The following is a 15,036-nucleotide window of genomic DNA, read 5'->3' on the forward strand; positions in this document are numbered from 1 at the left end:
ATATAATTTCATGATAGTATATGTTTGATAAAAAAAAAAATACACGCATTAGGGGACGAAGGCAGGGAAAATTGCTAAAATAAGTTCTATACTTATTACACTTGCGTCAATTTGGTCAAAAACATTTTAATTTGATCAAGTTAGTTCTAAACCTTTGACAATTTGCCAATACAGCTCATTTGGCCAGTTTTGGGCGAAAGTTGCAGATGTGGACGCCAACCATCTTAGTGGCACTTCTGACGTTGATATGGACAATTTTTCTAAATTTCTTGATTTCTGGATTATTTTTTCTTTTCCTTTTTTTCTTAATTGAGACCAACGATGGCCCGGTAACCCTCGCAAGAAAATTGTCCAAAAGTCCTAAACCTATTATATGGTGGCCAATTCAGTCATAAACCTTTCAATTATATCAATTTAGTCCTAAACCTTTTGATAATTTTCAATTTAGTCCTACACCTTTCAATTCTGCCAAGTTAGTCCTAAACTTTTTGACAAATTTGTCAATGTAGTCCTTTCACACAATTATCGAAGTAACAAGCTTAGGACCACGTCGGCAAAACTTCAAAAGGTTTAGGACCGAATTAACAAAAATGAAAGGTTTAGGATTAAATTGGAAAAACGTTAAATAGTTTAAGAGTTAAATTGGCCCAATTGAAAGGTTTAAGACTGAGTTAGCTATCGTAAAATAGGTTTATGACTTTTTAGACAATTATCCCGGACACTCGCTGGCCATTGGGCAAGCCCTCACTAACAAGCGGCAAGAGTTGGCCTCGCTAGTGGCTTGAAAGGGCTACCCTTGCTCAGCTCTCGCTGGGGCTAGTGGATAACACAACTTCTTGTAGCCGCTATTAAGAAGTTATTTGTTATTTGAATTCCAAAATTGTAAGGGCAGTATGGAACTGTCAATCGTGGGTTATCAATAGCGACATACTAGTCTTTGCACAATCAATCACAGAGCTCAAAGTTCTTGCACATTTATCTTTATTTATACTTTTTCGCAATTTAAATACCTTTAAATTTATGTACTTTAGTCTTAATTTCTTATGTCTCATCGTCGATTAAATTCCGATGTTCTATCTTTACATTGCACGTTGTCGTTGATTAATTTTCGACGAAGGATTTTATGTCATCGGCCTTCATCGTTAATTCAATTCCATTGAAGCGTAACTATTTCTATGTTCCATTGACACAACTTATGTTCGTAATCGCCACAAAACTCGTCCCGATTTTTATAAAGTCAAAGAATGAATTTCAATGAAATGTATTTCGTCCGACGACCTAGTTTCGGCGAAACTTGTATAGTATCAAATTTCATACTCACCAATAGTTAGGGAAAAGCATAATATATTCTTTGCTAAATGTATATGAACTTTTGTTTCCTATATTCTGATGGATTCATTTCAATGAATTGCAAAGTGTAGCAAGAAGTGGTCCATTGCTTCAAGTATTTGAGGACATACAGCAAAAGTTGCTTCAAAAGTAAAATTCTGAATGCACTAAGCCGTCATCGACAAGTGCGCTCGCTTGGAAAGGTGGATAATTCGAGCGTGTAATATTACTTTATGTAATGCATGAGCAATATAATCGAGGGTACGATCTTTTGACCAACAAGTCCGATTCCTCTTGCATTAAATATGCATGGTGTAAGGTTAACCTAGAGAAAACGTGAATATCCTAAGGCGTGACAACTAGTTATATGCATTCAATCATTAACTAAGTTGCTCTTACTTCTATTAGGACTTAATTACCAATCAATCTTGCCTTAGTTTAGTTAGGATGCCAAGGACATCAAACATGGAACATAGCTGAGTAGGTTACGACGGGGTAACCTATGTCACGGGGGAGGGTGGTTGTTGAGGTGTGCATGCGGGTACGGACTCGCAGGCGATGAGCCACCAAAGGACAACTAGATGAGGGTGGTGGATGCTGGCCGGAACGACTAGGAGCACCAAATGAGGAAGAGGGCACGCCCAGGAAAAACCGGAGGAGAGAGAGAGAGAGAGAGAGAGAGAGAGAGAGAGAGAGAGAGAGAGAGAGAGAGAGAGAGATTGTTTTGTGCATTTTGGGCGAGGTTCATAGGTTTCTTCTCTTGGCAAGAATTGGCTGAATATTTCTTGAAATTATTGCCTTTCTATCAAGCGGGCATGTGCTGAATGAGCGACCAATTTCTTCTCTAACCTTGAATGGCCGGCCAGCCATACCTCTTCAAGAAGCAATTGCTGATGACATCGTCCTTGTCCCTTCTGCTTGGCTGAACTCAACTGATGATTGCTCTAGTTTACTTCATGTAATATAAGTGTAGTTCCTTAAGTAAAAATCGGGTGTCAACGGTGAGTCCCACGAGCATAAAATGAGAACAGCTTCAGATGCAATCTTGAACCAGATTATTTGAGGACAACCTACACTTGAAAGTGAACCCAAGAAGCAAGACTTTGCGTAATAAATGGGATTATTTGAGAAATATTCTTTTCAGGACCTAAATGACTCACAAACTAGGTCAATTTTTTGATCATGTAGATCCTAACATTTTCAATAGACTGTTGCTAACCTGATAGTCTGAGGCCAGCCACAAATTTTTCCTTTCTCCCATACTAGTCTAAGAGTGTTGCCGGGACCCACCCAGAGCAAAACACAGGTCCATCTCTCTTTCAATGAAAATGTGTGGCTGACAAAGGATCGTCACTCCGTCATTCTATGGAGAACGGTCATCTCAGCATTATTGTTTTCAATAGTTGTGGTTGCAAACACTACATATATAGACCTCCATCTAGGTTAGGAATTCCGATAAGATGGCCAAATATGTTTCGCACAATCTCTAAACTATAGCATGGCCAGGAAACATCCAATTTTCTGTCTCCGTCGTTGCCAGCTTGCATCTTTTGATGATCTTTCAACCTACCTTCTTGAGTTTTTATTTTCTTCTTTGAATGACTTAATTTGGTGGCAAACTTTTCCATGCTTTTGTCGATTTCAACCTTATGCTACCCGAAATGTACGGAGGTAAGGTTTTGATAATTAGTCATGCTGAAAGGAACAAAAACACATGTGCTATGTTTAATGCATTATACTTCTTATAGAAGAAATGGGACTGTTTATTCTGCACATTGGGATCATCTGATCCAATCCATAATCTGATCCTAGTAGTTTCCGACATAGTGAAACATAACATGATATGTTTAGACGGTTACATATGGAAATTATCACAAGCTAAGTAAACATTCATGATTCTTGTAAACATAATTAAGTGTGTAGGTAGACACTATAAATCTTTGAATCCATGACTTAGTTATGGTTGAAGATCCTTTGCCCAGGAGAGAGCAACATTTTTGGATCGAACTGAGCTTTGCTCTCTTGAAAAGTCCTCCATTTCGGACCAAAATGCTGCATCCACTCTCTTTCGGTGCTGTAATTTGGGAGGTATTGCTTAACCTTAATGCCATTATCTTCACAAAAAAGGAGCACCTCCTTATTCTGAAGGTCGAACTCTTGCCAGTCTTCAAACCCACTTGAATGCAAGAATCCAACCGCATAGAAGACGTCTTCATCAGGTACAACAGCAGACATTCTTGCATCCCATCTGCAAAATAGATCAAAATTTAAAAAAGGGGTTAAATTCCATGGGTGGCCGGTGTTGCATTTGCTGCACTTGCCGGATTCGACCGGTTTTCCTATGAACTAATGCCGTGGTGGAAAGGTGCCGGGTGGCCAGTTTTCTGGATGTCACATCATTGCCACGTCGGCAACACGTCAACAAATTTCGTTTGAGAAATGAGCCTGGCTTTGGTCAAATTGCGCCGGTTGCAAGAAATCAAACGTCTAGTGTATTAACTTGATTAAAATCAAAGTTCAGTGACCAAAACTCATTAACCTTTAGTGACAACCAACGAAAGGTATGCCCTAAATGGAAGGGGTGGCTAGCAAGAAAAACATACTTGTCGTTGTTCATAGGATAAATGATGACAAGTCCGGTTGTTATGTTCTTTTTCAGAACAATGTTCTTGAAAACGCCCGTGTTGAAATCGGCGATGCGAGATTTGGGCACAAATAGGTTGAGCCACGGGTGGGGAACGTTCCATAGCCCCTGTCGTCGGAGCTCCAGCTCACCAACTCGTACTCTATTCAAGAAATCTACATAGGCGACATCCTTTTGGTGCAGGAATTCGGGGACATGGCTCAAATCTTTCAATGTCATCTCCAGGTCCTAGTATTAATAAGAGAACAGTGAACTGAGTTAAAAAGAAAAGAGACAATATGTTTCTTATGGGGCCAAGTAGAAGCTAATGGAAGGTCGAATTGGTACAATACGACTATACTATATTTGTTTTCGAAAGAGAGAGAGGGGTGCACCAAAACCCTCGTCCGACATAAGCACAAACAGTCTGAAATATAATCAGAGAGAGAGGGGGAGTATTCCAGAACCCTAGTTCGACATAACATTTGAAATTATATTCTTAACGAAGATAGTTTGATATAGATCAACATTTACCTTGTCTACTGTACTTTGAGTGCGTCCGTCGAAGTACTTGGCTACTTCGATACAGTAGAGGAGCTCGTGTTCGATCACGAGGGACATCAGCCACGGGTGGTCCGAGGGTGGGAAGAAAGATATCCAAGTGTCCGAATTTCGGCGCATGAGAAGGAAACCTTCTACGTAGTCGAGCTCTTCATCTCGGTCCCTTCCATGGCGCGATATCAACTGCTCTTGGTCCGTCGTAAAAGCCGAAAAATCGCTGTATATCATCCTCACCCACTTAGCCTGCAGGGGGATCAAAAGTAAACACATTTATCACCTTGGGGGTCTTCTAGGTTTATGTTCGATGTCATAGAAACAGTCAATTACAACTTATAAAAGGCAAACTGGGGCATACATACTCTCTCTGGAGCTCGACCCAATGCAATCCTTGCTCGGGTTATTATGCCAAATTGACCAAGACCACCTAGGACAGAATAAAATAACTCCGGATTTTTTTGGGATGAGCAAGTCAAAAAGTGCCCAGTTCCTGCCCGAAAAAGGAAAAAAAAAAAAATATCTTGTCAACAATCAAGCAATTTTGAGGAAATGAAGTTTAGGATGTGTAATGTGATACTTAGAACGAGGAAGAATCTTATGCAACAAAATATAGTCGTCATTTATTTTTCGATCTTTATATTTTGAAGCGTAATATCAAACTCCTTGCTATATTATAGCACATTAATTTTTTTTTTTTGTCAATGGTGGTCCGGTACGCCAGCAGCATAAATAGTAGATATAAGATACTTTCTCCGACAGCAACATGAATAGTACATAAACTAGAACAATTGGTAGTTGGCTAAAGTTGGAGTTCCGTCGGTTTAACCCCGTTGACTTATTCGGTCATCTTAATCTTTCTATGTCAAGTCTTCAACTTCTATGAAACAAATCTGGAACATGGGCCGGTTGACGTCAACCTCCAGGCACCTTGTTGGTGTTAACGTGGGAAAAAAAATATCGTAAAAGTCAACTTCTTGATATAACACTCAAAGTACACAGTTTTTGGAGAAAAAATAAGATTGAAGAACGAATTTCGTAAAATGTATGCGTTGACCCTTGTTATTAAAATGGACATATGTTCATCATATAACTTAGGAAGGCATTAAACGTATTATTAATTCATTGACTGTATTAAACAAACCTGTTTTCGCTTTCTTTTCTTTTATTTTAATCGCGACTTCTCGCAGATTATTATCTACCTAGATGAAAGCCTCCTTGATAGTTCTCAATTAATTGAAAAGACTTTAAAGGTGAAGTACTTAACAAATTGATAGGAAAATGACTTCATAACCGCAAGTTTTTTTTTTTTTTTTTTTTTTTTTATAATAGAGGTGGCTTCGGTTTGCGCACATCTCGACTGTTTCTCGGAAGAGACTAGCACAGTAACCCATAGCAATGAGTCCCCACTTAAATCATAGGTGCTCAATTGGGGAATCAAACTTGGGACCAGTGCGCCTAACCACACAATTCCAAGCGCGCCCTAACCAATTGAGCATAACCGCAGTTCAATTAGTTTATAAACGAAATTCGGAAGCTGAGGGTGAGTTCATACATACCGGTAATGACATCCATTTCGTGGACATTGCTGATCTGAGGACCATGTCGAAATGTTTCCCCGCTAATGCCTGCGTTTGAGAGTGTACCACCCACGGTTAGGTACAAGTAATCTGTCCACGAAACCGGTGCCACGCCATGTTTCAACGTCTCCTCCAACACATCGATCCAAAGTTGCTGGCCGTTGACGTCGGCATAGTGGCCAAGCGACTGGCTCCATGACACGGTGGTCCCCTGCCGCTCATTACCAAGAGACGTCATGTTCACGACAACCCCATCGCGAGCCAGGTCCTGTCCCCGGACGGAGTGGCCGCATCCTCTAGCAGAGATGGTGAGAGGGATAGAGGATCCATTGTATGCGAACGCCACGAGAGTCACGATGTCTTCGAGGCGAGATGGGCGAAGGACAGCAGCGGGTATCTCTTGGACGATGAGGCCATAGTTGATGGAGGCCGCACTGATGGATTCGGGGTCGACGTGGAGGTGTCCGGCGATGGGGAGAGAAAGGAGCTCGTGGTACAGTGAATCGGTCAAAAGCCTGGATTGGCACACCATGGAAAGCAACGTGCTCATCACGACGAGTGCTATTATCATGCAACGTGAGGCCATTGGATGCTTTTGTGCCATTTTTAACGTTGGCGGAACAAAGAGACGATGAGCGAGCTGGTGTGCGTTGGTGTTTGCGGTGGAGTTGAGAAGGAGAGCTCACAAGGGTCTCATATATATGCACATATACGCGACGTGTAAGAAGATGATCGTTAGGGATCTTGGCTTTGATTTGCGGAGATTTCAATATCATTAGTCAGTGATTTGACTTTGATTTTATTTCTCAGTTAGATGTTAGGTAACCCAATAAATACATCTTGAACCCTAGAAAGGCCCTTAACTTCAGAAGCCTTAACGCCCTTCATGACCATCTATAGGAAACTTCTTTTATCTTTCTTGCAGACCTGAGTACGTTCCTTGAGTTCGAAGGGATGTTAAACTTATTCCTTAGGATATTGATTTTGCTTGATCTATGGAGATTCCCATATCACGTAGTCGGTGAATTGATTTTATTTCATTTTTTTCTATCTTCTAGTCCAGGTTGCCAAAGCGAGAAAAATGTGAACCCTAGAGAACCATGCCCTCTTTGGGGGTTATGTTCATAAGAATCACCAAAAAAGTCATAAACCTATTGCAATTGTGTCAATTCAGTACTAAACTTTTTTTTTTCAATTCACTCTTAAACCTTTTGCATTTGTACCAATTCACTTCATTTGATCAGCCGGCGGTGACGCGACACTCCTAAGACTAACGTGAGCAAATTTTAATAATATTTTATTTATTTTTCTTTGGGCGAGGTCATGGCTGGGGGTGAGGCCTTGGCAAGGTGGACGCACCTCTTGATTGTTTGGGTTTGCAAGACGCGGCCACGGCCTTGTGAACCAAGGGCTAGGCCGCCTTCGCCCGCAGCCGGCAAGGCTCCCCCGGCCCAAATCTGAGCAAGGGCCGCAAAGGCGTCACCGCCCCAGCTCACAGGCCACATTGGAAAATAAAAAAGAAAAGAAAATAAAATATTATTAAAAATTATCCGCATCAATCTTGACCGATCAAATGGACCGAATTGAAAAAAATGCAAAACATTTAGGACTGAATTGGCACAACTACAATAGATTTAGGATTTTTTTGATATATTGTCAAATGTTATGGAAACACATTTTATAAAATCATTCATTGGCAGCAAGGAAAAATCAGTTGGAGAATGTTACACTCCTTGAATCAAACACCCAAAGAGAGCTCAAGATTTAAATTTAAGTTTAAGTCTATCGTGCAAAGCATCGAGGTCTTAAAAAAAAAAGTCTAGGTGCAGTTTCGACCCCCAAAAAAAATGGTCTAGGCGGAGTTAGTCTTTCATGATTCTAGTGTATGGACTCACCTCATCCAGCAGTGCATGTGAGCTGGGCGTAGATGCACCTCGATCGTGTAATAATGTTTCGTCTAGATAATTGTCTACTCGGTCAGCTCAACTCGAGCAGAACACAACACGATTCATTAACGTTTTAATTGCTTTTCTTAGTTGACTTGTAATAATCTAGTTTAAAACATGAATAAACACAAAATACGATTGTGCCGGCAATTATCTGTTGGGCTATCCGTCACTTTCGTGGCGGGTCTTTTTCTCATCGCATTGCTAGGTTTTCTCTCGAGGCCTCATGTCACATTATTTGGATCGAGAGAAACAACATCGTCTTCAGGGACAAGCCTCTTGTTGTGCCGGTAATTATCAATCACCTTGTCAAGGTGGTGAAAGACAGAGCTCTCTCGTTTGGTCGCATTGATGATCATCCCTGCAATAGGCATTTGCAAAGGAATTGGGGCCTCTCCTCCACTATAGTTGAGGACCGTCTCGGTGCCTTGTAGTTTTTTCTTTCTGCTTTTTGGCCGATGTTTTGGCCATGGAGGTTGTTGCTAGGCTTGGCCGCTTGTTTGGCCCTTCCGCTTTCTCTTTTTCTTGTTGTTGTTTTTTGTTGTGCCATTTCACCCTTCCACCCTTTAGGACATATCCATGTGTCCTCATTGGTTCAAGGTTTTTGTGTTCGGTATCCTCTTATTCTTTGGCTCTTTGAAAAGGTATATACATACTTACTTTACCCAAAAAAAGAAACACAAAATGCTATTGTAGCCGACCAAGTCTAATATTTAATATGCAACTAATGCATCCATGGCCGGACCCAAAGGGGCCTGCTGTATTTCTATGAGCATCCTTGATGTTTAAGTAGCAATATGAACTTATATTTTCCTTGAAGTACTTAATATTCAGAGCAGCTTTATGATTTCCACTTCAATTAAGTTGTAGATTGTAATTTTTTCTCCTATGTTCCATTACTCCAAATCTGTCGTTCCAATACTTTGGAGTGGCAAAACCCTAGAACTCAGCGGGGTCAAATTTCTATATATGGACTTAGAAAAGGTCTAACTACTGCTAACTCGTCTGATCAAATCAACACTTTGCGTTGACCACGAATAACGTGTTAATGGCCAAAAGACTTTTCAATCTAAAGAGGATTCTTCATTCTGATAGCCCAAATCTTAGAAAGAAGTTTGATTTCCATGAAAATGAAGGCAAAATATTTCGGATTGCAGAGCAAATCTTGATGTTTGGTTGGGAAAACGACGTCGGACTCGAGAGGATCATCGCTACATTTATTTTTTTAAGGGTTTTGTCAAGGATCCGAGATACGAATCGAGAGTGCATTGGATTGGATCAATAAATGGCCGTCCTTCTTCTTTAGATACACGACTTTGACTTTCTGCTTGCAAATTTAAAACGTCTTGTTAACATCGTGGGACTTGGGTTGATAAGCTCGCCGAAGATTCCTCGACATGAGCCCTAGATTCTTCCTTCAACTCATGCAGACTATTTCAAACATTGCTCGAACGTTTGATCGCGATCAGACGGGCCTGCCTTTGGTGGATTACCTTGTAGCGTCCAAATTGAAAATTCATCCATGATAGAAAAAAGGACATCAATTGTTGGGAAATCTTCTGGTATCTTTGGGTCAGATCGATTATGGTCAGAATTAGGTAACCATCAAGTGGGTACACAAGATATCCGATTCGGGTGTTGGAAGATTTTCATGATGCATGATGGTCCTCCAAATTTTATGTGTTGTGATGGGAGGAGAGAACATCAACAAGATTTTCTGCAAGAAGATCTGGCTCTTATAGTCTAATTTAAGGACCACATGATTACACAACTTAAGATTACCCTTGGACCATGTACCGTGGACTTCTAGGAAGTAAGTTAGTTGAACATCAATTTTACAAATTCGTTCATCCATGTGGACCACTACGCCAAGGTCCATATCTAAAGAGGTAAATTCTAGCTGCAAAATATACTTTGTTATTTGCTTTCTGGTGTTTGCTTTTTTTTTTTTTTTGCAATTATTTGGGAGCTTGAGAGTATTCTATGTAATTCTCTCGAGCATTATTCTGATTAATCAATGGAATCTTTCTTTCGGCCAAAAAAAAAAAGAAAGATAGAAAGATCGTCGATAATAAGAGCAAGAATGTCTATAAAACCAAGAAAATATTTGACTTTATTCTATGAAGCGAGAAATCTGTAATAATTGTTTACCCCAATAATTAGCCTAACTCTTTGTAATTGAGCACATAACTTCTCGGGTATTTTTAATTAATTTGCAATTTGTCTTTTCATGCTCTACGTGCGTTTATTTCCGATATTTTGCTTTCGGAGTTTTTATTCCACCTCTACTTTAAACGCCAAATCATTGCATGTCGAAAATCACATCCATTTCCATCAAAACAAATAATTCACTTTTAGGTGAAAGGCATTTCACTATTTGGGTAAAGTCCCATTTTTGGTGCGACATTAGTATAAATTATAACATTCTTGTGGGTCAAACAGACACCAAAAGTTCCGACCCAAAAAAAAAAAAAAAAACAGACACCAAAGGTGCCAAAACTAGTTACCTTCTCCCGTTTCTTGAGTGCCCGGTATTGCGCTAGGGTAACTTCGAGTCCTTCAAGCTTTTCCTATGCTATTTCAAGTTTATTCCAAAGAGCTGACAATCGGTCGAAGACGTTGGTGACCGAGTGGTTGCCCTGTTTTGACTCCGATAGGGCCTGAGTTATCCCAAAAATTTTGGCCCTATGTAACTTACCGTACATTTTTTGAAAATTTTCTTTACATCTTTAGTCGGAGGAATTCCAATGGCAACCTCCGTGGTGAGGAATTGCCGATCCACGTTCGGACGAGTTGGTTGCACTTCCTCCAATGTCATGCGAGTCACTCATCGGACATATCGGTATGGTCCCGTCAGTAAAACCATATTTATCCTTCGTGATTAGGGCACGTGGACTTTCGGGACCAAACACAGTAGTTCTCCGATCCCAAGAGTTGTTGCTCAATAAGGTGCAATTCTGGTCCATCAATTGCGAAGGTGCAGAGAGGGTTATCTAGTTCTGGCCGACTACTAGTGGTACCTTCATCCATCTAGTTTTCTTCGGTTATGTTGGATGCATTTGGGCGTGGATCTGAAGGTGGGTCATTTGATGTGCTAGAGTTTGAATTCTGATTCTCATGATTTTTTTTTACAGGCTAAAAAACAATGTGTGGATGCTGAGCAACAGTGTGTAGAAGCTAAAGAATGATGTGTAAAGGCTCTGATACCATGTCACGATATAAGCTGATGGAAAGCTAAATGGAAGAAAAATGTATTGCTTTCTCATGTTGAAATTGTATGAATATGACTCTATTTATACTACATAAGCCTAATTAATAAAAGGAAAATATACATTATTTTAGTAAATCAATTGAGGACAATCATATCAAATATACGATGTCAATCAGCGCCAATGATATCTTCATCATATCAAGCAAGATGTTAATCAGGACCAATAATATCTTCATCAGTATTTACAACAGTATCATTTAGGAAAATAAGTTAAAGGAACAACAAAAATTAACTTAGACTTACAAGTCAGAAATTTTTATTTAGGAAGTCAGCATTCAAATGTGTTACTATCTTTTGGGCTGCGCTAATCCAGTCTGAGTTTTCTTCGAAGGGATCCAGAAGCGGAGAGCCCAAAATGAATGTGCTATTTGTGATTCTGCGTTGGATTGAAATTGTATGATATTTTGAATCTGAATAACTCGATTAAATGAAAGAACATATTCCGACCCCCCCTCCCCCTCCCCGCAAAAAATAAAAATAAAAATGAAAGAACCTATGAGAGTGATGGAGGCAAACAATTACAATTACTTTGTCCTTTAGTGGCTCTAAACTTGTAATCGTGTCTGATCATGTCTATTTTCTTCTTAATCTTCTGATGGCTTACTGATTCTCACCAATTGATACATTTATCGATTATCTCCAATCATCAGTCACCGCATATCGAAAACAAGTCAACAATTGATTATAAATTAACATAGGCAAATATATTTCCTTTATTCACAGCGATTGATCGCGTGCCTAGCGACACTTGTTGCCATGGACATATATCGATGACTTGGTTTTTTTTTTTTATGCAAACATATAAACGATTGTTGACACTTAAATTTTGATTTCCTATAAATCACTCATTCTTGCATAAAATGAAAATTAGTTTTAGTTCTCGCCAAAAATAAATTTTCATGCATAGCATATTTAATTTAGGTTGGCGTGCATTGTATTTTGCATTTCAATTTGGCCCCAATGGTGGTAGAACTTGGAGCTTAAATGGAATTGGACCTAATTCACGAACTGAGCTAGAACTTCATGAAGAATTGGGTAGCACCGGGGGTTAGGAGTAGACATGGCCGGTTCTTTGGAACCGCTAGTTCCAGTTCGGGAACCGACGATTCCAAGCCGGTTCCCGGGCCAATTCCGGTTCTGTTTTTTAATTTTAATTTTTAAAATAATAAATAATAAAATAAACATAATAAATTATAAATTATAATCAAATTGTACATTGTATTAAAATGTGGGGAAAAAAATAGAGGAGGAATGGGCTTGAACTTAATGAATTATCATTAAGTTTCTACATATCTTCTTAGGAATAGAAGAATCAAAGCTCATGTAGTTCTTTTATCTTTTATAACCCCAACTTACCTCATTGTTAATCGTCGCTACCCGTTGTAGTATCCGTGGTAGTGGTATATCCACAATCCTCACTAAAAAATTCGTGTTTTCGATCCAACTCTTGGTGTCGAAATTTAGCCTTCGTCCAATCGTTGACACAAGCTTGAGCTTCCACGGACTCCGGGCGAAAGTCCAAAACTAATCATCTAGCGCTAAATGCTTGTTCAACTGTAACTGTTGAAAAAGGGGTTGCTAATGTCTGATGAGCGATGAGGGCGATAACTGGGTAATCGATTGAGTGACTCTTCAACCATTTTAGGATTTCAAAATCTGTACTATGTTCCGCATCACGAAACTCAAATTGAGTAGTTAAATATTTTTTTAATTCAGAAATACTACCTGTTGCCCCTTTTTGTTTTTTTTTTTTTTTTTTGTTGTCTACTCTTGAGCATATTGTATCCTTTACTAAGTAAACCACCAGCTTCGCTACATGAGGCGATAGATTGTAAAGATCTAGAATCACTTAAACCATATCTACTACAAAATTCTCCATATAATATTATTATAAATTTTTTAACATCTCCTTGTATATTTGAAATATCTATTGAATCTTCCAAATGTAAACAATCATGATAATATACATTCAAATAATCTAGTAAACCGTCTAATTTAATACGTGGATAAAAAAAATACCAACTAAATAGACAAGAGGAATTTGAAAATAATAATGCAACCATTTTTCTCGCATTACTAAAATAGTCCAATCTAATTCAGTATCTTTTTCATATTCACTAAAAACGCTACCAATATTAACACACTCTATTAAAAATAAATGCATAGTAGGATAATAAATACCAGATAAAGTATTAGTAGCATCATTAAAAATTTGAAAAAAATCTAAAAAATTTTTGCAAACGTCCCAATGTTGCGAAGTAAAGTAATTTCGGGAATATTTTGCGAAATAAACATACATAATAAATCTTTGTAATCAAAAGTTTGACGAAGCAACTCATAGGTAGAATTCCAATAAGTCAGAATATCTTTTGGTAACCTTTTTGCCCTTCTCCCATGTTATTTACAAAATTTTCCTCATGCTTTCATAAAATGGGCACGACTCCATAAAAATTTAATTGCACCCTTTATTGGGGCCGGAGAAGTGTCAAGAGTTTGTAAACCATCTTGTACACATAAATTTAAAACATGGCAAGCACATCTAATGTGAAAAATTGTCCTCCAAAAGAGGGTTTGCAAATATTTTCCAATTCGGGAATGGAAGCGGTATTTGCGGCGGCATTATCAAAACCAATTGAAAATACTTTATTTATCAAATTATATTCTTCTAAAACTTGCCTAATTATTATATAAATATTATAAGCCGAATGTTTTTCATCAAAAACTCGAAATACAATAAGTCTTTTAGGAATGGTCCGGTCGTCACCTATCCAATGACACGTGACACCCATATAAAAATGAATTTGCCAAGGATCACTCCAAATAGCGCTACCTAAATGCACATGTCCATTGAATTCCGCAAAAAATTTTGCTAATTTTTTTTTATTTTTTATAAAGATGAAAAAGTTCGCGTTTAAAAGTACTTTTTGGAATAGTTGGTGCTTATGAAACCAACGCAGTATTTATCAAATATTTCAAATTAAAATTTTCACCAGTAGTAAACAGAGCATGATCAAGGGCAACATATTCAGCTAATGTTTGTTTATAAAGTGCATCGGTGTAATGGAATAAAGGATGACGATTAGAATTGGCGTACCCGAAAATTTGTTGTTGCGTAGTGTCGATCCACGCTTGTGTTGGATGTTTTTTCGTCGGATGCCGATGGAATGTTCCATGGCCGTCTCATTTCGTAAATTTGTATGTTTGCGAACAATATTTACAATTTATATTATACTTACCTGCGCCTTCATTACGTACCTTGTTGAAGTGCAACCACAAGCCGAATGTACTCTCTCGGCCCTTTCGTTCCGGCTCATTTACCGTCGACGTTTCTTCGACACCAATAGGAGGATGAAGACTTTCATGTGTTGGGATGTGCTCGACGTTCGAAATCAGAACAGCATTGATATTATCGTCGTCGTCTTCCCAACATGCATATTCACGAGGATCATATTTCGGAATAGGATACTCGGAATCTCCCATAGTCATCTTGCCCTTTCCATAATTTCTGCTTCTACTTACCATTTTTAAGAGAAATGATCGAAAATTCGATTGAGAGATAATTGAGGTGGGATTGAGAGAATTGAGCGGATTGAGAGAATTGTTGAGAAGATTTGTGAGAAAAATGAAAGGGAGAGGATAGGTATTTATAGAGAAGAATTAAAAACAAATCAAAATTTTTTTTTTTTAAAAAAACCAACGGCCAAATTGGTCGTTGCATATCTTGCAACGGCT

The 15,036-nt window shown here is 38.7% G+C and overlaps 1 protein-coding gene across 1 annotated transcript; it reads right to left on the minus strand.

Moving 5' to 3' along the window:
- Positions 1 to 3,267: 3,267 nt before the first annotated feature.
- Positions 3,268 to 6,691, minus strand: LOC115750313 (cytokinin dehydrogenase 3-like). The gene is made up of 5 exons (XM_030687578.1): positions 6,067 to 6,691; positions 4,873 to 5,000; positions 4,487 to 4,756; positions 3,933 to 4,201; positions 3,268 to 3,577 (listed from the first exon to the last, which is right to left on the minus strand). Exons 1-5 carry the CDS (start codon positions 6,689 to 6,691, stop codon positions 3,283 to 3,285), a joined length of 1,587 nt encoding a protein of 528 aa, XP_030543438.1. The 3' UTR covers positions 3,268 to 3,282.
- Between the last annotated feature and the right edge of the window lie 8,345 nt (positions 6,692 to 15,036).

Source organism: Rhodamnia argentea, chromosome 1 (genome assembly GCF_020921035.1).
Source record: "Rhodamnia argentea isolate NSW1041297 chromosome 1, ASM2092103v1, whole genome shotgun sequence".
Classification (NCBI taxonomy): domain Eukaryota; kingdom Viridiplantae; phylum Streptophyta; class Magnoliopsida; order Myrtales; family Myrtaceae; genus Rhodamnia; species Rhodamnia argentea.

What these genes read in the sequence shown, in the direction of transcription:
- LOC115750313 (XM_030687578.1), bottom strand. Translation starts at nt 6,691, where the DNA reads ATGGCACAAAAGCATCCAATGGCCTCACGTTGCATGATAATAGCACTC. An exon ending in CGAAATGGATGTCATTACCG is followed by an intron (nt 5,001 to 6,066) that starts GTATGTATGAAC and finishes TTTTTCGGGCAG; the next exon opens with GAACTGGGCACTTTTTGACT. An exon ending in TATCCTATGAACAACGACAA is followed by an intron (nt 3,578 to 3,932) that starts GTATGTTTTTCT and finishes TCTATTTTGCAG; the next exon opens with ATGGGATGCAAGAATGTCTG.